Genomic DNA, 25994 nt, shown 5'->3' on the forward strand with positions numbered 1-25994 from the left:
GGACGATAGGGACCCATTTTCTAGCACAGCGTTCCCGGAGCCTTCTCGCCCGCCCAGTTACACATTCCTTACCAATGTACCGCTTGGTAGCCAGATCGCCGGCGTTCAGAGGCTTTTACGGGCCCCTCACAAAGTGAGTAGCGACTGTCAAAACCTTATTATTACTGAAGATAAATAGTGCTGTTTGAACGTTCAAACTTGCGGTTTTGTTTTGAATGAAAGAAAAAGTGTTCAAATGGGTCTAAATTCAGTCGTAAAATGTACGAACGAAGCAGAATAAATTGTAAAACCTGTTTGAATGAAACACTGAGATATTTTTCATTATGCAGTTAGCTTTAGTTTTGGATTTGTCTGCGCGTGTTATTTACATACGTCAGTCAGTTTTGTATTGAAGTGATCGTGAGTAATCAAAAGTACAGGAGTGGGAAGGAGCTTTTGTCTAGCCAGGTTTAAAATAAATGAAGCAGTCCAAACCAGTGATTAACGAGTGATGTCATCGCTGGAGTTTAAAAAACGGCTATAATATTGGTAATTGCTAATAAATATTTAAAAGCTAAAACCTCCACCTCTCATTTTCTTTACCACTGTACCACAGCTGCGACCAGTCATTAAAGAAACAGCAGTCTGTTTATGTAGGTTGATTTCTTAGTTGGGGTTAATACATCCAGCTCCAAGCGATCTGATGCCCGCTTTCTCTCCCTTTGGCTCACCTTGCAGTTGCCCACCTGAGAAACTTGGCCCAGTGATGACAGGGCTAGCTGTTTATGTTAGCCAGCATGTACATAAATAACCCCGCAAAGCTGAGGGATAGCTTTACAGCTCTATCAGCAATATGGATGGGTGGAACTTTTTTTTTTGAAAGATTTCGGCTGGTGGTAATGTCATAGGTGCTGCCATTTATCCGGCGTGCATGTGTGTGTGTGCATATACGTGTGTGCGTGCATGGGTGTTCATACTGGTAGGGCATAGGGTAGTTGCGTGTATGTATATGCCCACATGGTTGGAGGTGTAGATTATTATTATTACAAAGATGACATATATATATATATATATATATATATATATATATATATATATATATATATATATATATATATATACTGTGTAAATATACCTTTCACCCACATATATATATACTAAGTGATTCACTGCAGTTTAATGACAATACTATGTGTATCTATATTTGGACTTTGGTGTTTAATTTTATAGCATGATTGTTCGATTTATGATTCAGGCCTTTCAGCAAGTTATTTAGTAGTGAAGAAATACATTGATAATTAGCAGTAAAAAGTGTAAAATTTTTACGTGTTGGGTAAATTTATTTGTATGGTAATGTAACTGGATTTATTTATTTTGTGCATTCCAATTCATTAGAGCATTGAATTGTTGACTGAGGGGAGTAGTTGGGGGGAGGGGGGCAAAAGAGATGGTTCTCGAAGAAAGTACAACATTTAAAAATAAAGCCCCAAAGTCAAAAGAAGTTCACCTGTACTTTCATTCAGTATGTTTTTCCTACCCATACCCAGGATTCTAATGGAGGTCTACTTTGTTTGATTTCTCCTGATAAATTTCAAAAGTTGTCCCAGTGATAGTAAAGAGTGTCTCTGCTGAAGTGCCATTAATTTACAGGCTGCTATTAATGTCACTGCTTTAATGACAGGGAGGAATGTGTGACATTTCTGAAATAGTAGGTCCATGAGGAAAAGAAGGAAATTGTCCATAAGCCCTTACCTTTGTTCTTTCAACACAAATAATAACTTGTACTTATAATAAACTGATGACGTGTCATTTTATGGAAGTAGATTATGCTTTTATACTTAGACACATGCATTAGTCTATAAATAGAAATGAAAAATATGGGTAAATAGATATTATAATACATGTTCTGGCTTGGTAGTTAATATTGTGGCCCTGTTAAATGGATAGTGGAATATGTGGTGGTTATTTTGTCTCCTTGAGGCACAGGTGTGTGTGCGTGGAAGGCTTTTATGTCTTTTTGATTTATGGTTTTTATCTGATCAACAGTTTAGAATTGACCAGTTATGATGGCAAAGTAAGAGGTGTGTGACAGTATTTGGATAATGACTATTGGCCAGTGCATAATACAACATGCCACAGAGAGGTTTTGGAGGGAGGGGGGGGGGGGGGGAGACAGACTTACCTTTTTCTCCAATATTCTTGCAGCTAGGAAACACCAGCATCATACAGCTGATTCAGTTTGGTTGATTTGATTAATTTGATCAATATGAGTGAATTATTTTCTGCCTTAAAATGTTTTGTTTATAATGTTTCAGTTATGAAGATATAAGCATTTGAAAATGAATTTATTTATTTTTTTTAAAGTAAAGCAGTAGGAAAAGTGATGTGCTTCATTGCTTATATGCTATACTCTGTGTCTATAAAAACTGAAAAACTGTCCATTGAGGCCTGATTTTATGCAAAATAACAGTAATTGATATTTTGCAACATAAACATTTGAACAGCATAAAGCTCTTGTGGAATTTTGATGATTTTAATTAATATATTGCTAGAAGAAATCTTCTGAAGTACTAAATTTTACAGAATAGAGTGGCTGTAAACGCCATAGCATGTGGCACACATCTGCTGCTATAACATATTAAATTATGCATAAATTTTACGAGAGATAAAGGACAACATGCAGCTTTAAAAATCTAACATCTGTGACCTCAAATTGTAAGTGTTGATTGGTATTTATTGCAGGTCGACTTATAACTTGAAAAACACTTGGAAAGTTCACTTTTGATTAATTTCATGCTGTTGTATAATAATTACATCAAAGTTACAAAGTACATGCGGACAGACTGTTGCTCAACCTTCTGTTATAGAGACAAGGTACTATTATAAACAGGTGTTCTTGTCTTGTACTTGGTGACACCAATATGGCAAGTGATAACGCCCCTAATTTGCCAAACGAAAAAAAAAAGAAATGTCAAAACTCAAACAAGAAATCAGCCCAGGTATTTCAAACATGTTATTCACTGATAACAATGCCGGTCTGCATACTTCCCAATCAATGGAGTTATGACATGCGATGTTGTCATCTTGCATACTTCCCTGTCACAAAATAATATGTATTATTAATTATATTGCCTGGCTAGGCCCCGTCTGATGTTATCCATCATTACTTGTTATGGCAATGCCTCAGAATTAATTTGGTACTTAAGATTGTTTCAGCTTGATTAAGAAACCAAACTAAAAAACAAGATGAAAGATCAGTCTCTGAAATGACGACATTTACAAAAGGCACTTTCAAACTGTTTTACAATGGCATGCAACCATAATTCAGTGAATGTTGATTACATCAGGTAGAGAATCAAAACAATACAAACACATTAGGTATGCTCATGCATGTGCATACATATAAATATGCACCTGTATATAAATGTATGCACACATGTAAGCACACACTGTTGTACACATTCTTTCACACACACATGCGCATGCAGACACTTTCTCTGTCAAACATGCACGCTCATATATCTCTATTACACATTCACACATACTCTTTCACAAAAGTACACAGGTACACACACAGTTTTTAATTGTTGAACCTTTAGTTTCCAACAAAAGTACATTCAATCTCCATCTATATATAATAGTCTATATTTTCTACCTATCTGTCACACACACATGCACACGCGCGCTCGGGTATGGGAACACGTATACACACTTTTCATTGAACCCTCAATGCCTAGTACATTAAATCACATACACTATATCATGAAATGTATTCTATCTCCCCGTCTCCTCCAGCTTGAAGACTGTGCCCTCCAGCTGTTCAAGGTGAACCACTCTGGCCAGGGAGAATATGGCACCTACTTGGACCTGGACCTAGCCTTGGAAGAACAGTGGGATGAGTTAGAGGGCTTCAATGAGCAGTAAGTTAACTCATTTATAGTTGTTAATATGGAATAGGAATAAACACACCAGAATGAGCAAGGTGTGAGGACGTGTGTGTGTGTGTGTGTGTGTGTGTGTGTGTGTGTGTGTGTGTGTGTGAAATGCACAAGTGACTTTGCTTAATCAGACTTCAAAAATAACACAATACACTTTGCATATGTTTTTTTTTTCCACATTCCTTACTAGTAATTATTTGACATGTTTTAATAATGTATTTATATTTCAATAAAGAATATGGGGATTTTTTTTGTTCATCATCTTTTTATTTATTCTCAATTTATCCATTCAGTGTGCCTCCTATTACGGTAATGTGCCAAGCATTTCGACGGGCCCAGTCAATCCGACCACAAAAATTATTTTATAAAATTAATTTTTCTGAGCTCAAACAATTAGTCCATACGTCAAAATCATGGGACAGAATTTTTTTCTTGTTCCGATTGTTCGACCACATCGTCGACAAGACTCGGTTAATTTTCAAGCCAGTGAAATAGATGCTGCATGCCTTGGTCCTTTGTCAATTGTTGTCCTTTCAATAGCTCTCGTCAATGAGGAAGAAACAATTAATTGAAGATCTAATCTGGAAGCATGACGTACCTGTCTTTTCCTTTGCCCCCGATGACAATGATAGTGCTTATAGACATACAAATTTTGCTAATTAAGCAGACTTGCCCTCGCTGACTGATTCATCACGCCCGTAACTGGGGAGGGGGGGGGGTTAAAAAAAGGTCTATTCTGGATGAAACCAAATATCGACAGTGGGTAGAATACGTTGTAAACACCTTCATATAGACCATATAAATAAAAAGTTTGGGAAGAATAAGCAATTTATCTTCAAGTTCGATTGAAATATATATGCAGATGGGGAAACGTTCTTGAAGTCAACACCGCAAGATCTTACATTTACTACAATCGACCAAAAGATCAGCGGGATCGACCGCCCAGACTTCTTGGCGCCAAATACCACGCGCTGTCAAAATCTGACGAACACGTGTCGCTGTTCACCTACATGGATAACTGATTTGTCAACAATAAAAATGACGTCTTCCTTAACTCCATGGGAGCTTCATAGAGAGTTCCACTGGGTATTTACGTTACCTGTGAGTCACTTTCTATTTCCCCAGATGCATGAAATGTTGATAATATTTAGCGTAATCCACGACGAACTCCATTCCTGTGACCCCCCTCCCCCAAAATGGGACCGTCTTTATTAACATGTGGTTTGCGCTATGCTGGAGCAGGCCAGATAAAACCAGTCTCTCATTTCTGCATGTGCTCAATTCTCACGTCAAATTATAAATGCACCCGTTTTGTGAAAATTATGGCAAGTAAATGCTTTTTTTACGTTCGGGTTGTATCAGTGGGGTTTTTAATATGCACCGTGGTTTGTGCACAGCGGGAGTATATAAGTAAGAAAATCGGAAGAGTGCCAGCAAGATACTGTATGTCTAACGGCACAGGTACGCTCCGTATTTTGCCTTTTCTCAATATGTTTTTATATAACATGCTTATTAAATAAAATACTTAATAGTAATTTGAAGTTACACTGATTTCCGTTTGAGTACCAGTTGGTATTCTTTGATACGGGTGATTGAATTTTCTTCGGAAGTACGTACGTCTACGCCTCGACGCTGAGCAAGCCTTGCGGGTTGAAAACAACTGATCTCAGACTGGTGAAAAAATTCAATTCGGTTGATTTCAGTTGTCATATTAAAATTCAAATAGGGCGTACGTAGATCACATAACTAGTTTAAGTCCACTAAAGCTACCGGTTTCAAATATAAGTGACCGGCCTTTGTTTACAACACCTGTCTCCGGGGAAATACTCGTCCCACTTGTGAAGCGCATCATGAAAGTGATCGTAGGTGAGGGAAATATATAATGAAAAATTATAATTGTCGTCTTTTTTAATGTTATGTAATGTTAGCACATATTGTACACAGCAAAATAAGATTTCAGGAGGATAAAACATGCCTGAAACACGTGTTAGGCGAAAATTGCGGCTTATCTTGCGTAACACTTCCGGTAAAATGCAATACTTCCGGAAAGATGGACGTTTTGGCAGATGCCCCTAACAATCCAACGATATCAAAGGTTTCCATTTGCTGTATTTTAATCAATTCGACCAAACTGACATTTCTATTAAATTAATTAATTAATCTTGGTCGAATTGTTTGGCATATTACCGTATATATATGCTATCAGCTACTGGTATTCTAGATTGTTATGAAATATGCCTTCTGAGCACCTCAACTTACCAAGTCACAAGCAACCCAAATGTCAAGGTGTACTTTTATCAGATCTTCAAGTTTTGCCTGTTGATTTACAAGTGGAGTGTAACACTGTAATCTCTCCAGGCCCTATTTATTGTGCAACTTTCATTGTGTGCACTTGCATAATGCATAAATACTTGGCCTGTTGAATTACAGGTGTCCTATACATGTATTCGCCAGGTATCATGTTGCACGATATTGTTTGTAGCTGTCTGGTAGCGAGTTCAGACAGGAAATAGGACCAGTTACAAATTCTGGTTTGGTAGTAAGCTACTGCTTAGGCAAATGTGTGTTCAGACAGAAAAAGACCACTGATAGTTTTTATGTGTATACTAAGCCATCAGATAAGCTAAAGGTTTGCCTTAAAGCCATCCTTCTTTTAAGCACATTTTGTTTTACGTTGTGCAACAGACGTTTCTTAGACTGCCCCTCATCCCTGAGATGGGGGGGGGGGGGGGGAAGCTGAGTTGGTAACCACAGAGTCAAGTAAAAAAGCATCATAAGAATAGTGATAGCATCTATATAGATGGTTAATAATGGTGGTTACCGGGTTTGGTTGCAGGACAATCAGGAAGTAATGAAGGGATGGCACCTGCTTTTATAGAATAAAAGACCTGTAATTTAATATATTTTTTTCTTAATGAAATGCCTGGCTAGTTTTTTTATGCCAGGTGTATCCTTAGGTATAATAACTTTCCAGTTTGAATGAAATGGTTGGGTGAAAATTGAATTATATCTAGATTGAAGAGGCGCTCTTTTGCTGGCATATTAATAAAAGATAAATAAATAGATAAAAGTTTTTTTCTGCATACTTGTGTACTAGTACATCACTACATTACTGCTATACCAAGAAGCAGCTCACTAGGACTGCATTTTGAAACATAGACATGTAATATGAAGTAACATATACACCGTCATTATGCAATATGTGGCAACTTTTCAGTTGCATGATTCATTACACATCAGGATTTGAAGGCACAATGACATGCGTATTTCAAAGGATCTTTTAACTTTATTGAACTTAAAATGTCACTTTTTGCAGCTGGGTGTACTTGGCATAGAAGACCTGACAACTTGGCTTAAAAGACTCGACAAGTAACAACAAAAAACAAATATCTTATGGATTAATGGTTCCACTTTTTAATTAACAATGAGTGGTGTACTTGTCAGGACAGATGATTAGGGAAAACATCATCAAAGTAGCTTCAGTAGCATGAATGTGCCCAAAGCTAAATTGTTGTTACCAGTATATATAATCTGTGCTAAACTCATGCTTTTTGCCTGCGGTTTGATATGATTGTCATATTACACTTAGTTTAGGAGGGAAAATGCCAGGAGACGGCCACAAGGTAAATGTTGAACGGAATAAATTACTATATTATTATATTTGCAGATCACTATTAACAGGTAGGTGTTTAATATGGTAATTTGATGGGTTTATAGCTGGAATGCATAGATATATTTTTATTAAAAATCAGTCCTCATTATGTCACTGTGTAACTTTTTTTAATTGCAAAATTTCTGAATAAAATGAGCCAAATCAGATTTTTGAATTTAATATATAAATGGAGAATATAATTTAAAGAAAAAGATTTATAAATAAAATGAAACCCTGTTTCATGAAATATGTGTCACACTTGGACCTGCTGCCAGTGGTGACTTGATTGCAATTAAGTTATTTGCAGAAATGGGTGGCACTAAAATGCGTCTAGATCCAGCTGGACTGGAAATATGGCGTTTCATTTTATGCGGGCACAGTGCTTCTAAGGCCCTGTTCCCATAATCCTTACTTACTAGCTGGATCGATCTAACTCCTTGGGGATTCTCACTAAATTGCATTCACTTTAAGCAGCTTAAATGTCTAGCATGCCACCTCGTAACTACAGGCATTTGGGTAAAGTTGGAAAAACTTTTTTGTCCATGATGCTGTTCATGTTGCATGATAGATCAATCCTGCCAGAAGGATAAGGTTATGGGAACGCAGTCTAAGGAGGTAGAAGTTGAAATGTTGTCCAATATTAACTGATGACTGACATGGTAGTGAATTACTAGTATACTGATAGATACATTGAAATGAAGTATTTAAATCCTTTTCTAAAAGCTGCTTTATAAACACTTTCAATAATTTGCCCTGTTACATCTTAAACTGTAAGAAGTTTGTTTGAAGTAATTCATTTTGAAGAGCAGTTATGGTTCAAAAATTCAATAAAAAAACAAAAATCAAGCAAGCTTTTGTCCCTTGGTTAGATATTTTAAGGGTACAGGTGCAGATCTGTGTTGCAAAAGGTGTCCAGTGGTCTTGTATTAGCTAAGATATACCTGTACACAGGAATAAAAAGAAACCAGGACATGGGCTATAGGCACAATTGTTCAGGGGTTAATGTAGAGAGGACTTGTTTTGAGACATGCAGTATTTGTGTGAAGAGCAGTGTTATAAAACCAACAATGTACGATGTTGCTGCAATAGAAAGAGGTTTTCAGAGAGGTGACATGCAATGTATGTGTAGCAAGAACAGATTGTTAGTAAACGACACACAATATATGTGATGGGATAGAGGATGTGCATTGAAGGGATTACTTCTTTGTGTCAATGGGTGTAATTTGGGACAGCCCCGTCAAGAAATGTTACAAGAAGAGGGAATCGAAAATGGAAATGATATCTTTTGTCATTGCGGCTTTTGTCAACTTATTTTCCACCTGGCCAAAGAGAGTTGTCAGCTTTTGTCAGTTGGACATTAAGAGTGACAGTTAAATTTATCAAGGAGTGTAGATTTACTGTAAACCTTCTGAATGATTCTCGGGCACATTCTTGCAGTCAGTGTTTACTGTTCAGTAGCAATATTTCTCTGTCAGTTTTCCTCACTTTGTGTGTATATTTCTTTCAAAAATAGAAAGGAAAAAAAAAACGCTTGAGTAAAAAGTACACAGTAGATGTCTATCTCTGACAATTCCAAAAAAAATTACCAATTTGTATTTAAAATACGGTGCCTTTAATAGGGGAGGCACATAAAAGCTCAATTATCTCTGATTGAAAGAAATCTAGAGGAAACGTAGCACCTACCTTGTACACAAAAGGGAAATATCTTGAATATTTATATCATCATGATTTTTGCGACTCCACCCAATTTTTCGCACGAAGCACCTGCATCATTTGTACATTGTCCTGTTTTATTGATTATTAGTTGAAAATGTTATTAAAACAGCTGATGTGTATATTGAAACTGGGGGCGTTGGAGCAATAGAGAGTCTATTGAACATGTGTTTTTGTTGAAATGACAGAAAAATCAAAAGCAAACAGTTATAACAATGTCGACTGTAATCTTAAACAAGTTGAAGTAGAAAAACAAACAAGGGCAAACAGTTAAGTCTAGTAACAGGAGCACCTGTTGTGAGAGAGGTGAGAGAAAATATTTGATTTTGAAAAATAAACCCGATTCATTTTTGCTCAAAGAGAAGGTCGTATTGCCTTCCATTGGGGTGCATGTAATTTCTGATTTACAAAGGGAAGTACTCACTTAAGGTGTTAAAGTATTCACTCTCTCAAATTGTGTTTTGAATCAACTGCTGGGTTGAATTTGTATAAAAATTGAAGCCAGAGGATGGGGAAATAGTTTGACAAGTTATAACCGGCAGGAGCTGATTTGTTTAGAAAATTGTATTTCAACCTGCCCTTCTATATTCGGTGAAATTATATATTTCTCTTTTCAAAAATATTATTGTCCTTCCTTTGAAAATATAGCTTTAATCTCTGCTTCATTAAGAAATGGTATTTTTTCTCTCCTCCTTTTCCTTTGAAATTATAATATCCATCTTCTTTCCCCCTTTTATAAAAATTATAATTTTGGATTCCCCAGTTAAAAGATAATTTGATCACCTCGTCTTTACAGGAGGAATATTTATCTCCTTTTATTTCAGATGAAGGTAATTATATTATAACCACTTATTTTTGTCACCAGTTCTATGTTTATAGCCTCTTGTTCTTAAGTGTGTTGAATATGATTATCTTTTCCTTTCTTTTCAGACGCAAGAACACAATAATTCTTCGTACACAGTTATCAGTCCGTGTTCACGCATGTATAGGTAAGTAACACATGTTCATGACTCGTTATTTTTACGTGTAATTGTACACATGCAAGTGGTTGATTTTTGTCAAGTTATATTTGATGTTTTTTGCGTGGATATTTATGATTATATTAAAAAATTACTACTCATACTGCAAGGAACTATCGAATATAATGAATGGAATAAGTTTCCTTGTCAGCGCCACCTTCGTTTTTTCATCATCGTCCTCATCATCAACACAACATCTGAAGTTTTTGCCTGTTTACGTGTGGCACTGCAGCTGAACCAAAGTCCAAGTTGGTGACATTATGTTTATTTTTGGTGGATCAGACCTATACGGATATATCTGTGCCCCTTAGAAATACAAGGATAAGATTTTTTTGCTCTGTTTGATAATTTATGGTTATGGAGTCACAGGTGATGGGTGATGATTGTTAACCATGTATTCAGAGTTAGAGAAAATATAAATAAATAAATAACTTGGTTAATGATTAAAGATACCTCTATTGTGGCACCTTTTATATATGGAGAGAGATATAAGGAGATAAGTGAGATGCATTGTATTCTTATATATTGTATTCTTAGATATGTGGTCACAAAATGAATCCTTCACCTGTGCTTGAAAAGACTTAACTGTACATCCACCATTAGCAAGTGCATGTTATTACAGTGTCTTATTTCATATGGTAAACACAGCAGAGGTGAAGTCTCCACTATGTGGGGGTGTGCTGTCTGTCTCTGTTAAGTCCTCAGACAGGTGAGGTGAAGTGAGGTGAACTGAAAGATTGACAGATTTCAGGCCCAAAAAATCTCTCTCTCTCTCTCTGTGTATCTCTTTTTCACAGCCTATTTGTCTTGTTTGTCCATTAGTGTGTTAAAGCCTAGGAAAATAACATAGAACAGTATTTAAAATGCAAGCAAAGGGTTGGTTTTCAAATTGGCTTTCAGACAGGGACTGAGGGAACGGTTTTCCATCTGGCTTACACCTGAGTGAAAACCTATGTTAACACTGGAAAGTTACAGCAACACCACATGGCCACTAGGATAGAAACACTTCAGATCAAATTCCAAGCACTACCCAGGAGATAACTGAGAACTCATATGTCATGAATGTATGCCAATTGATATATGGCTTTGATGGAAAAATGACCTTTTCAGGGCCACCTTTCTCTTCCTACCCCCACTCCCCCCTCAGCCCTATCTCCACCTTACCTCCACATAGCTAGTGTCTAAGAAGAGGGGTATCAGACCTTCCAGTGAACCTTCTGCCCTGTTCTTTCCCCCAAAGCTCAATCTTGCCACATTTGCTTATTTCAGGTAGAAATTCTAGGGTCAGATAACGGTGGGATTTTCAACAAGAGTTGTCATTCTGCATAACTTCACGTCCTGAACTCTCTGGTTTTCTTTCTTCTTGAGTTTAATTAGAAGATAAGGCTGAAGTTATGCAACAGATCTATAAAAGGAAACACAGGTTTTAAATAGATGCTGAAGTAATTGAAAAAAACGGGAAGGTTCTCTTGCCATTGAATAAAAAGGATAGAAAACATGTGCTGACACTGAAGGAGGATGAAAACACCAAGATTAAAATACCTTCAGGTATTGAAAAGGAATAGCACTGACAGCTGTCAAAGTCTTCCCTTGTTCTACCTGGCACTTGTGGAATTTGCTTAGGTTCCTTTTCTACCATCTAACATACACGTACGTATATACACACATACACAAAGCCCTCGTGCACACGCTCGTGCCGCTCGTGTGCATGCACACACCTTTAATTTAATATTATTTGATTGATTAATGAAAGGCTGTAAAATGAAAGAATTGCTATGGCAGCACCAATAGATTATTCCCAGTTATTGAATGAAGAAGGTAGAAAAATCACATCATGAATTGAAATGATAATTTTAATTAATAAAATTCCCAGTGAATTCTCTCAGGGAATGAACAACAGTGCTCGCAACTGAAAAATTACACGTTTTGAGTCACTCAAGTCTGCTTTCCAACAGCTAGTCATGCCTTCTATTTACAATGCATACATAGTTCTCTCTATATATATATCTTGAACAGCTCTGCTTTATCTACTTTGTAAAGGAATTTGGATAATCCCTCTGTAATTTCTCCTCCAGATGATTGGAGAGGATTTCTAAGCAAAATTATGTGTTCTTATTTCCAAAGTGAACTAAAATAAGATCTGTCCTGGGATAGAGACTAAGTGGAATGGGGGGCGGAGGGGGGTATTTGTTATTACAGTCGAATTACATTTGTTAAGTACTCCAAACATCTTGAATCCCCAGCTTTGGTATGTGCATCAATCTCGTTCAGGTAAACAGAATGTGGGAGAAAGTGTACCTTCTGCATTGTGACGTCCTCTTGTATTATTTTAACTCTCAATATTGGTTTATATGAACTTGCCATTCATGGTGATTGGGTTATTAGAATGTAAAGTGTTAATATTGAAAGATAAGTTCAGAGGTTATCACTTCAAGTGAAGTGTGTGCTGTGGCACTTTGAACCAAGAGGAAGGTGAACTTTTGGAAATACTCAAGTGTTTAGCGATGCTTAGGTGTTTTTTTTTTCTTCACCTGCATTTACTGTTGATTTTAATCTTTAGATAGTAGAACCATAAGTTTTCTTATGTCAGAAATGCTGATGCTGTAGAAAAAAGTTAAAATTAAAAGCATTTTTGTTGAGATATTGAAAAAAAAAAAGGTTTATTTTCTGATTTTTGAAAACATTTGAAACAAAAAAAGGATTTTAGGTTTTTGTTGAAAATTTGTTTTACTTATCCGAATGTTTTCATACGAATTATCTAAAAGTCAATCTCATGCCTGATAAATAAAGTCACTTTAACAGTCTGCAGACATGGGACATGCTTGGACTATATCATTTCACCCCTATTTAAAGTCATTAGAACAGGCATGGGTGAGTCAAGTGCAGGAGTTCTGGGGTCGATTCCACAAAACAAGTGAAGACAGAAAACTTCAGCCCACTTCAATTCAATTTAGTGGTACACTTAGATAAAGAAACTGTTGATCCAAAACTTCTCTCTATAAATAGGACAATATTTTATTGAACAAGACTACCTTTGATGCACCTTTGATGTAGGTCAGAGTAAACTAAAAAAAATTTTTTTAAAGCTGAGACCAACTTTCGGTTTTATGTTAGTTTGTGGAACCGGGCCCTGCTGTCTGGTCCTTTCTTCCAGACCAAATAGGGGACCACAAAGATCTTAGCCGCAGTGGGATTTTTTATTATGTGCCTGTGAACAATGTTATTGAGCATGTGGTCTTGTTTTTATCTAGGGTTATCCCACCACAGGTAGTTTTTGTGGTTTTTCACCTGGACGTTGTGGAAGTTTCCTATTTCGTGTGAGACAAGTTGAACTTTGGTGTTCTTCATGGACAGGATATCTGCTCTGTTGTAAGACTGAGGTACACTTACTAGATAACCCAGCAGATGTCTAAATTCTAGAGTTTCTGTCCAGATTTCAGGCCAGAAGTGCCATACTGTTTTTTTCTCTAAAAAAATTCCTACCTTTTATAACATATGGGAAGATGGATATCATTGTGGTAAGGGCACACTGTTTTTTTAGATGTCAAAAATAAAAACATGTTAAATATATAAAAATGATGGTAAAAAAGGAAGACATTTCTTTTAATTATTTGTAATTAAAAAAAAAAAGGAATGATAGTTATTTTTTTCAAGAGTTATATAAAAGAAAAGAAATCGAAGACATTTCATATACTTTTAGTTACTTTAAAAACATGCTGTAATAGTCCATGTTTTGTACATGTAATGCTTGTTTTCCTTTGTTTGGATTAATTAACTGTCTCCATGCCCCTAAGCCCACAGTGTAAATAGAACCATGAGAAAATAAAAGTACCACCTGACGAATGAATTAACAGGAGAGTTGGCTGTCTGCGTTTTAAAAATGGATGGAAAATACTCGAGATAAACCCTGAGAAATGGCTGAGCAGTCTGGGACCGTTAACAGGGTGATACATGTTGTGTCTGCTGTCAAAAGATGGCGCACGTTAAAGGTAGGGTAGACCATTACGCGATTGATTTTTCTTGATAACGCCACGGGTCATCGCACAGGTCCAGTTCACCTGGGATATTTATATAGTCACTGTTATGTAAAGGCTGGGTCCATTTGTAACACCAAGGGCTAGGAAGTCTAAGAGAACTGCACCTTACAGGAAGGAAATGAACTTTATGTTTAACAGTCACACTTGGTTGATCAGCCAAACATTCGGCTAAATCTTCGGGTCTTTTTTGGCAACATCGGGGTCTTGTAATATGCTGGGGGCTTTGTTGACAACTCCTACGGCTTTGTTGGCTGCCCTGGGGTCGTATTTGCTAATCATTGTCTGACCAGCCAAACAGAAAAAGGGGGGCAAAGTACAGTTTGTAGTTTATATGGTATATGGGTATATTCTTAGCAAAAAAAAAAAAAAAAAGATACTTTTGTCTAAGTATCTTAAAGATTCATTCCAGATATTATTTTAATGCTTTTCATTGACACTTCAGTAGCTATTAGTAAGTTATTCTTTCTTGCTCAAAAAAGGCAGTGTAGTAGTTATATGTTTTAGAATCTGTTTGGCTATTATTCAAATTAGTTGTCTATACAGTGACTTGTCAGAAAATTTGCTTTTTCCCTTCTTTGTAAGGGGGCCTACTTTTTTCTCCACATTTAGAAAAGTGGAAGTATGTAGCTGAATAAAAGAATAAAGTCATATACATGTTGATGGTGTTTGAAACATGAGAGGCACATGCTTATTTGTGATAAAATGAAATTAATACATTTTTTCTTGATGTTTTTCCCGTCAGGTAAAAAAATCCCATTATCGTTATAAAGTTCATGTTTCTTACTCTGGTAGAGTTGAATAATAACTGGTTAAAACTCAGATTTTAAGTCAACAATATTTGCGGCCTAGGGCAGAGAATTACGTCCTCAACTCACCTTTTTATAACTGGATAAAATTTGAAAATGACTCGGAGTGTCATTTAAAAGATAAAGCCGTATTATTATTGTGCAAACAGCATCAACAGAGTGAAAGTAATGCATTTCACTCCAGTGATTCTGTACAGATGCCAGGGCTGTTGAATGCAATCAATAGTTCGTTTGTCTATGTGGTCTGTATATGGCCCCCACCTTAACACCAGGCCTGACTTACACTGAAAACAATTTATATCATCATAGGACAAGATGGTTTAGAGATTCCATGTAAAACCATTCAGCTGGTTGTCTGGTGATCCCATTTAGTCAGCTTTGGGTTTATGTAAGTTCTGGTTTGAACCAAGCCAATGTGTGACAAAAGGTTACTTTCTAGAATTCTTGCATGTTGTGGAATACAGGTCCAACACACTGCTTCAAGAACCATGAAAAGTTTGTCATCCTCATCGTCATCATCATCGTTTCTCTCTCTTTCTCTCTCTCTCTCTCTCTTGCTTTTCTTCCTATTATTTACATAGAGTGGACTCTCAATGTGATATTATTATAGCAGTCACCAACACAGCAAGCTAGTCTGAATAGCTGATCTTTATATAAGGCTATATAATATTTTACATAAAAGACGCAAATTATAAACAGCAATAGTATTTAGTACAAGTTTACTAGTGATGTGCCTCTACTCCCCCCCCCCCCCCCAATCTTTCGTTGACCCCCTCCCCTCTTGCCCCTCCCAAGTAGGTCCCAGTAAGCCAATTTCCACCTTGACCCTACAATTCTATTGTTCCTGGGGCCGCTGTTTTCACAGCAAACATCTAGGGGTTTTAATTGAGGCAGAGGGGCATGCAAATGACCCCTAAATACTGATCTGCGCCATTGTTCCGAAGGGGTGTCATTGTCACTGGCCGCCACCACTGGTGTCGATTGACAGCTGACAGTTTTTAGACTTGGCGTTGGCTTGTGTCATTGTCGTGATGTTTTTGAAAATTGCGTCGTGTTGAGATTTGAAATATGGAGGCAGAAATGGCTGGATGAGGATAGGAGGATTTGTACTTGAGGAGGATTTTCGGCTGCTTCAGCTATGATAGTGATGACAAAAAGCGCTGCAAGTAGAGCTACTGCTGAAGAAGTTAAGGGTAGGAATTATAAGGAACACGATCTTCATGAATAGTTGTATACATAATTCATTTAAAATCTAATGTAATAATTGTTGTGGTTTGAGCAAGGGCGTAGTTTTGTGGAGCCTCACTTCCTCAATATTCAAACTTTGTGGTTTCTTGTGTGAAAGAGACATGTATGGGTTTTTCCTTGAATAATCTGTCAGATTCAGTTTAAGTTGTCAGTTTTTAGTGAAAGAAACTGGTTAGCAGCCATTTTTCCTGTATTCCTTCCCATTTTATTGAGCATGAGGATAAAGTAGTTTAGTAGTAAAAGCTCCTCCGTCTCCCACCCCGCCCCTTTGAACATCCCCATTAATGTTTGCTATTCAGAAATGGACCCTAATTTCTCTTATAGAGAATTGCCACCTTTTTAGGTGTCAAAGAGATTTCAGATATACCCGGTATTTTATATTGCTATGACTTATAAGATAAAGCTAATAGGACATCCAATGGAAATCATAAGACAAAACAACCAGCTTATTGGATATGTCAACATTTTATGTTAATTGATATCAATTACCTGTCAAAATAGTTAATTAATTAAAATGATATTGACCCCCTCCATGGTCTCTCATACTGTTAGCATTCTTTTGTTCCTGTATTTGTATACCTATGTTAATAAGCTATTGGTATCTTTAACTTAAAGAAAAAGTCTAGACCTCTTATAATGGATAAAGCCTTTTAAATGAGACTTAGGAGATGACATTTTGAATAAATTACATATCAGTGTCTGCACTGGGGGTGGCTTTCTTTAATTTGAGGATCATGTTAACAACCCACCTTTAATAATTCTGTGCCTCGAAATAGGAAATGATGTTAATGTTGTCTGAAAAGTAACACTGTTACTAGTACAGACTTCCCATCCAAGATAGAATATTCAAATATTCTATTTGGTATGTACAACAAATATACACATGGAATGTCTCTAGAATTTGCCCTAATGCATGTTTTCATTATTAAACAGAGCAAAATGTATAAATGTTTGCCAATCTAGATGATGTTAGATTATAATAAAACTAATTGAACTCAAAAAGTTTTTACATTTACAGGCTCACTTCTACAAAATGATAATGTACAATGTCATAAATGTTTCATTCATAGTTTAGTGTTTTCTGTGATGTCAATCGCCAAAGGAGCGTTCATGTGTTCCAACACAAGTTCCTCATGGAGTCAACATCTTCCTTAAGGTCCTCTCTGTTGACATTCTTAGTGTTATGCAATGGATGTCAATATTTTTCACATGGTTCATTCCAAGTCACAGCATTGGCATGTGTGTCCCAAGTTCTGGGTTTGTTTTCACGTTTGAAATTTGTTATGGACATGTGGCATTTAGTTGTTTTCAGAGTAGGGTGCTGGAATACAGAATTGCATATCCATAATTGAATTGCAATTATTTTGTCATCCATTTTCATCCCCATTATTGTGTGTTTATTTGACATTAGATCCTGTTCAATCTCAATGAAATAAATAATTTGATGCAGTTAATAGGGTAATTTACTGATCAAAGCAATTGATTTGGACACTTTAATAACTATACTTGAATTACAATAATGGGTTTTACTAATTATTTTTTCCATTATTTTCAGAGAAACTACTAAACTCAACAGGGAGAGAACTGAGAAGAGCCTTATTCTCATTGAAACAGATATTTCAGGTAATGTGGAATACCTATGATATATAAATTAGTCATACATGTATTATCAAGGCAACCTGACCCTTTAGTCACCCCTTTGTGGTGTGAATAATGAAGGACATGAAGAGAATGATAAGATCTTAGGCACATGCATGCACACACACACACACACACACACACACACACACACACACACACATGCATGCACACACACACACATGTATACACACACACACACACACACACACACACACTTTTGAGACAGTGCCCTCATATCCCATGAAACATTGTCAATTTTAGGATGGCTTTTTTTAGTTAATTTTCATTTAATTGGAGAAGAACACAAAAGGAGGATTTTAAAGTGATTTTCCAAATGGTTTTGCACTTAGTCCTGACATACATGCATGTATTATACTTATATGTCAGTGACAGATACAAATAGCTTTTTTAAAACTGGTTCCTATTGAAAACTAAAATAACAGTAAAACTATTCCTGAATGGGACTGAAGTACTGTAGACATCCCTATAACAGTTAAAGGATGAGAGGAAGTCATGAGAGAAAAGTCATTGAACTCATCAGACCATTAAACTGAGTAGTTTAGATAAAATGGATAAGAAGTTCATGGGGATGGAGCCTACTCTTTGACGATGCACCAAAGTTACGAGACAAATTTCTCTATTGCTGAATTGACATGTTGTTGTAACTTGAGTTCAGTTTCTTGTCATAAGATATATAGCACTAAAATATGGAGATTTACTTCAGCTTCGGCCATCTGGGTTGCAGAAAAAAATTAGTTTGATAAACAGTTTTTTTAGTCTGCACTTCTGAATTCTTCATGCAATTTGATCGGGATTTAAATAGAGAAATGTTTTACAACTGAAGTTTTTTCAAAATTCGTAGGTCATGAATTGTTTTTTGATAGTTTTAACTTTGGTGACTGTTTTTCTTCTTTGTTCTAGCAATGCAGTTGTAAATGGGAAAGGGGGACCCGGGAGGAAAAATCAAACGTGTCCACACATCCTGACAACTTTCATTTTAGCCGTTAAACTTAAAATTGTTTATCATATTTGAGTACACTCCTTGCACCTGGTTAACTGTTGCCCTTTCCTAACCTTTCCACTCTTGCTTAAAGAAGCTTAAAATCACATAACAAAGAGCTGTTTCAGCTAAGGCAGTCTGACACATCAACAGGTTCATAGGTAATCAATTGGAGGCGCAGCCGTCGCGCAAGGCACCCGCTAATGAGGAAGTGTACATCAGACAAAATTGTAGCTTTCGTATTTGTCACCCAAAGTCTCAGATGATACAAAAAACAGTGTTCACTCCTTCAGGCTATATAACAGTAAAGAGATCAGTAGATAGGTTATCAAACAATTAATAGGTAGATAAATAAGTAAATAAATAAACAGACAGACAGATCAATAAATATGAGAAAAAGGTATGAATTCACTTTCTCCCCACCTCCACTAAATCCCCACTTGACAAAAATCACAAAAAAAATTTTTGAAAAGTACTGGAAAAGCTTTCCTTTTCCATCCCAAATCAGCTCAACATCTGCTACTGTAAGTAGCTAGGCACAAGACTGTAAAATTTGAGCCATAACTATGGTACCCAGTAGCAGACATCTTCATTTGTCATCTGTGTACTGGTTGGTTCTAATGGGACAGCTCACGCGATGAACTTGCCAGGCCATATCTGATTGGTGGACTGTCAGCAGCTGTGACTAAAATGTAGATGGCAGGGCATTTTGTCAAGGCACTCTAATTTTAACATCATAGTACATCGACTTATTTATTTATTTATAAACATATTGATGCAACCAGTTTTGGTCTTAAAATTTAGATAAACTTTATTTATTTATTTATTTTTTTATTTATTTATTTATTTATTTTTTTTTCTTTTATTTTTTTTATTTTTTATTTTTTTTTGAAACCACCAAATGTCAGAATGTGAAGTATCAAGCACCCTAACTGTTAAGTAACTTATTAAATTTTGTATATTAATTTAGTGACTGAATTTACTGCACATATGATGATTGATCAGTCAGATATAGAGTGAAATAACATGTTCATGATTTCTATCAATTTAATGGGCATCTTATTGTACTCTTTCTTCATGATTGACAGTTTTCATCCTTCTGTTTCCAGGATGACAAGGACCTGGTGCATGAGTTTGTGAACAGCGATGGGTTGATGTGTCTGATCAAAGTGGGTTCTGAGGCCGACCAGAACTACCAGAACTACATCTTAAGGGGTAGGTACTGATATTCTGAAAGTATGATGGAAAAAAATTTAATTTCTCTGGAAATTTGAACACTTTTTGCTTTCATCATTGTGGTATAGCATGTGGTCAACTGTTATGTAGCAGAAATACAAGCTATAAACTGCTTTTGAGTCACTCCTGGAGATAGAGGCTGACACATTTCGCTGCTGACAGTAAACTTTTGAAATTTTTATAGCCCAGACAGTCGTAGGTAAAGAATACTTTGACGATAGAAACAGTTTGATTTTTAAAGTTATTTCAAAACTCATTGCCAATCTTTCCCACAAATATGCTCCCACCCACCTCGATTGCTTGCAACATGTCGTATATGCACTTGTCAACTTTTAAGTGTTGTTATTAGACAGAAGTAAAAAGAGTTTATTTCCAACAGCCTACACAACAGTAGTGCCTTGTAAACAGGAAAAGGGAAAAGAATGAAATGACACATTTCTAATATTGGTTATACATGGTAAGTTTTGGAAGACAAACTAAACTGCCATCTTAAAGCTATGTGTCCACATCCTCTGACGTATGTCTTGAAACAGTGCTACATTGTGTCATACAAAATACACAACAACAACATGGTCAGTATTTGTTTAGTTGTTGCATATACACAAGTTGCAATCAACAGTTTGACTTGTGAGGTTCAAACCAGTTTTCATATCAGCGTAGGCAGTTTCTGGTTGCTTATTTTACGAATCAGCAAACAGCCTAAATCACCATCACCAGCAATGCCACCACTCCTCCGCTTGGGGCCTGTTACAGCATAGAACTAATGACTGAAAATTTGTCTTAATTTTAAGGCCAAAATTTTTGTTTTACTTATTTGAAACCTAGATAGATCAGCAGTTGTCTGATTTTAGAAATGAAATATAGTGCCTGTTTTATAGAAGGGAAAGACTGGCCTATGTTTTGGACCAGCGGTTGATGTATTTCAGTGGGCCAAATGGATGAAATTGAATTGGAATAGAAATGGACCAACACATTTGATTTTACAGTTCAGACCGACTTAAATTCTTACGTACTGTTCTCACCTGTGACTGGTGACTTGACAGAAACAGCTTTGCTTTCCTCTTTTGTGCGAAGAATAACAAACGTGACCTGTGGTTTTAAAGGCGGTGCTTATGTTAATGCAGAAATGAGACACAAGAGGACGGTGGTCCTTCCAAAACAACCGTCAGTAATGACCAGTCTGGGCCATTGTAACGGTCATCCTGGCTACCTGTACTGAACATTATGAGAATTATACTAAGTGTTAACTAGGAGTTTTCAGACCTGGGAAGACTTGTGTTGACTTTATAGAGGGGTATTTTGTTATTTCTGGGGAGGACTCTATGTTTGAAGGGGGAGCGAGTTGATTTACTTACAGTTGATTATGATAAATTATTAATATATTATCTCTTTTATAATGCTTGATCACATTTGGATAAAGAAGTAAATAGATAAAAAAAAAAGTTCATTTGTTATAGAATGAGTACAGTATTAAATCAAAAAATTAAAATGTGGTGAAAAATTTATTTTAAAAAGTTAACAGAAAAACATTTTCACAATCTCTGGTTCAGTTATCTATTTAATGTATGTCTGTAATGACATTTGCTCCAAGAGGGAAAAGATCACTGGGCAAAAGGTGTCGTATCTTGTTTTAACAATGTTCCATATTTTTGCCCTATTCAAAAGTGCAGTGTTTTCTTGAAACAAAAAAATCTGGACTTGTTCCTTATTAAGGTGTACACTGAAAAAGACAAAATATAAAGAAAAATTATCCTAAAATTATCCTAATATTTTGAAAAGAAACTGTAGCATAAGAGTTTCAAAAAAATATTCCCCTTTACTCTAAACAGTAGTTAAAGTTTTGAAATAAATCCCTGACTAAAAAGTGAAAGTGCAAATATATGCTGTGAAAATAGTTATAAATGTACCTAATCACCACTTCAGTTGTGTATTTGTCCACAATAAAAAGCTTCTGTGAAAATACTGAGTTTGTTGCTTTATCCAGACCCAATAAATATTGTGCTTTTGAGCAGCCAGACAATGAGATGTTGAGTCATATGTTTGTATGGAGAGAAGTCTGCCTTGGGTTGGGCTACAAACAAAACTCCACCTCGTGTACCCATCCTCGTATGCAGAGATTGTTTGTAGAGGTTAGAAACTAGGGCTCAAAGAGCCAAGAAAATTGTACAACTTGATAGAATTTTTTTCTTTCTACTGGTTTTTATTATTCTTATTTAGAAAAGGGAATGGGAGTTGAATTGAGTAAAAAAAATATTAAAATAAAAAATAATAAAATTGCATGTTTGCCATGATGGAATTATTTACAGCAAAGTGAATTGTGACAATTTATTTAATGATTTTTCATCAGAAAGTGATTGATATGATAAAAACAGTCTTAAAGCTTATGTTTCAAAAATTTGACTTTAGAAGTAAAATATATTGTTGTCTTTAATAATGATAATGATATTATCAAATAATTAGAAGTATTATTTTAGGAAATTTGACTATGTATTATATTTATTGTATTATTCCAGCCCTGGGTCAGGTTATGCTGTATGTGGATGGTATGAATGGAGTGATAGGACACAATGAGACCATACAGTGGCTTTACTCTCTCATAGCATCTAAGGTAAGATATCTCATAGCATCTAAGGTAAGATATCTCATAGCATCTAAGGTAAGATATCTCATAGCATCGAAGGTAAGATATCTCATAGCATCGAAGGTAAGATATAGCATCGAAGGTAAGATATCTCACAGCATCGAAGGTAAGATATCTCACAGCATCTAAGGTAAGATATCTCACAGCATCTAAGGTAAGCTATCTCATAGCATCTAAGGTAAGATATCTCACAACATCGAAGGTAAGATATCTCACAACATCGAAGGTAAGATATCTCACAACATCGAAGGTAAGATATCTCATAGCATCGAAGGTAAGATGTCTCATAGCATTCTAAGGTAAGATGTCTCATAGCATTCTAAGATAAGATATCTCAAAGCATTTAGACAAATCATAGTTTGTCTATACTCTCATAAGTTTAGATAGTACATGTATGTCTCATAGTATTACCAGGATTCTACTCTATCATAATGAAGGTGTTTTTTTTTTACCAGTCTCTTAGTATAATTATAGTTTAAATCTTTTAACTTCCTTGTTTAAATATTCATATTCAGCTGAACTTGAATCTCATTCTCTTGAGTCTCATTGCCACATGTAACAAGTTCTGAATATTTCTGTGTTTTGTATTTAAGTTTCGTTTGGTTGTGAAGACGGCTCTCAAGCTCCTTCTGGTGTTTGTGGAGTACACGGAGTCCAACACCCAACTGCTCATCAACGCTGTCAACATAGTGGACGGGAATAGAGGTGGGTGCTGGGATTGAACAGGGTGGCTTCATTATGAGAAGGGAATTGAACAGGGAGTTAGACAGTAGAGGAGTATGTCTATCTGTCTGGTACTTGATAATCTGTTTAGGTTCATCTCACTTTTTTACTCGTTTTGCATATTCTTTGCCATGAAAAAATAGAAAATCTCCTTATAGAGATATGATCTAAATATATTTGTACCGCATTGGTAAAAATAGAAGTGTCAAAAAAAGAAGAATATCTTACACTGGTGAAAATTGCTGTTAGGAGTGTCTGAGGTTGTTTTGAGTGTTTTTGGTAATTGCATCTTCCACCCGAATATTTCTGAAGATATTTCTTATCGATCCAAAATTAATGAAAGGTGGCAACTTCTAAAATAGACAGTTTAAAAATAAAGAGAAAGAAGACATAAAAAAGGACCTTCCTGTGAAATGTTTTACGTCTACCAGCCAGTTTGTTTTCCACTGCCACTTCTGTACCATATTAGAGCAATTTGTTGAAGGTCAACTTCATCAAGGAAAATGTCAGGTGTCTTATTTTAGTGCGGACAGAAATAGAAGAGATTGGTATTGATGATGGGAGAGTATCCACCCATCCGCTGTACTGCTGATTGTTAGATGGGAATGGAGAGTGATGTTGAAAGTCTTTTTTAAGTGTGTGTGTGTGTGTGCGAATGATGAATGTGTGTGTGTGCAATCATGTGCATATCTTTGCATTATCCAAACCTTCATAAGAGTGCTCTATACAATTAAATTAGATGAATCATTTGATAAAATGCACATAATGAATATGTTATGGAATATTTTTAGACAGAGGAGAATTTTTAAAGTACATATTAATTAGATTCTGAACAATTTGGCAGACTTGATATTACTGTATTGTTTTTCTAAAGCCGGTGTGAAGTTCAGACCAATTTTTCTGGCTGAAGGTATTTTGTGGAACCAGACCCATTCTGTGTAAGGGTAAACTGTCCCACCTGGGAGAGCCCTCTGATGATAAGACTGTGGAAGAACCAGGAAATCATCACTTTCAAGGTTTACACATACAGAACTACTATATTTCAAATTCCTCCCTTGCTCTGCCTGTGGTAAATATTTTGATTCAATTCTTCACTGGTATGGGCTTTCATGTAATAGAATTGTGCTGATGTTTAAGTGTGGTTGAGTTAATTATTGTTTAATTTTGTCCACAAATTGGAGTCAGTTGTTACAGACAGTTACTTTGGGGAAATTTTTGTAAAGTTGGTGTGTACTTGGTGAAATGTCATGATGGGAAAGATGGGGGTGAGGTGGGTAAAGAAAATAACTAGAATCTGGTTCAATTTCATTTTATAATTGTCTGTCCAGCGTCCTGTTACTACAATTTTTGGCTAGATACTGGCAGTTATGTGACGGGGTAACACATCCAGACACTTGTCCAGCTATTATCTTTGTGTATTTAAGATAAGGAGTCTGATTTCCTCTTTTATGTTGACCACCATTTGTCTTGACCCACGGATACAATGTGGACTTCAAATTGTCATTGTTTCCAAAACGTGTCATTGCCGTATGAAACTGTAACAAAATACACTGCAGGGAATTAAAACCAAACAGCATGAAATGGCCCATGTTTGCAGTGTAACTTATTGGATATGTACAAACATCCGGTGTTGTTAACTTTGAGATCTATCCTTGGACCAGTTTGATCTCTCTCAGCTATTTTATAGTCTGGTCATGTTGGATTGTGATAATTTTAATCCCTAGACTATCAAATTGACAAGAGACTTGAGATTTCTCTATCAAAACTGGGTTTAATGATAGTAAATGAGGAATTTAGTGCATTTCTATCCACTCAGCCTTAGTATTTTGTTTGGGATAATGGCATTCTTGGGTTGTAAAGTAACTTTTAAGATTTATTTACAAGAGATAGGAGTACAGTACAGAGGTATAGAATATGACTTTATAACTTTTAACATCTTGTAGCCAAGATTTAATGGAGACATTTAATGAAGTTATGAAGAAGGAAAATGTTACAATTGAAAATGATTATTGTGAGACAAAACTTTTTTTTCAAATTAGAAGAAAAAACTCCCAAGAGCTCAAACCATTGCCTAGGTAAAAGGCAGTGAAATCTTTTTAAAGAAATTGTAGGAGACCTGCATTTAGTTAAAAGAGTTTACACAAATGAAGACCTTTCTGGCAATAAAATTTCATCAGAATTTGTGAAAAATCCTTTGAAATATCTTGTCTGCTCAGAAACCAAACAAACATCGTTGAGAATACGTAACCACCCTAGTTGGCAAGGGTAATGAAATTAAGGGAAATGACTCTTATCTTTTCTTTTATGGGAAAAATTATGAAATTTTACGGATGCTATATTTTTTAAAGTTATAAATCCAGA

General features: G+C 35.9%; 2 protein-coding genes across 5 annotated transcripts in view; one reads left to right on the forward strand and one right to left on the reverse strand.

The window, feature by feature from the left end:
• The window catches only part of LOC147762345 (RNA helicase MOV-10-like), a 156082-nt gene that overhangs the window by 67481 nt on the left and 62607 nt on the right, over positions 1 to 25994 (reverse strand). The gene's annotated exons all lie outside the window — the stretch shown is intronic.
• Positions 1 to 25994, forward strand: part of LOC106178464 (uncharacterized) — an 85010-nt gene that overhangs the window by 29965 nt on the left and 29051 nt on the right. For all 4 annotated transcript variants that reach the window (XM_087012111.1, XM_087012114.1, XM_087012112.1 and 1 more), the window contains 6 exons: positions 3775 to 3899; positions 10213 to 10271; positions 17948 to 18015; positions 20143 to 20248; positions 22783 to 22877; positions 23504 to 23615. In XM_087012111.1, the coding sequence (XP_086868237.1) occupies positions 3775 to 3899; positions 10213 to 10271; positions 17948 to 18015; positions 20143 to 20248; positions 22783 to 22877; positions 23504 to 23615 (565 nt within the window). The remainder of the gene's footprint in view (positions 1 to 3774; positions 3900 to 10212; positions 10272 to 17947; positions 18016 to 20142; positions 20249 to 22782; positions 22878 to 23503; positions 23616 to 25994) is intronic.

The sequence above is a fragment of the Lingula anatina genome, chromosome 4 (assembly GCF_051362555.1).
Source record: "Lingula anatina isolate TDL-2025a chromosome 4, LinAna3.0, whole genome shotgun sequence".
NCBI classification, from domain to species: Eukaryota; Metazoa; Brachiopoda; class Lingulata; order Lingulida; family Lingulidae; genus Lingula; species Lingula anatina.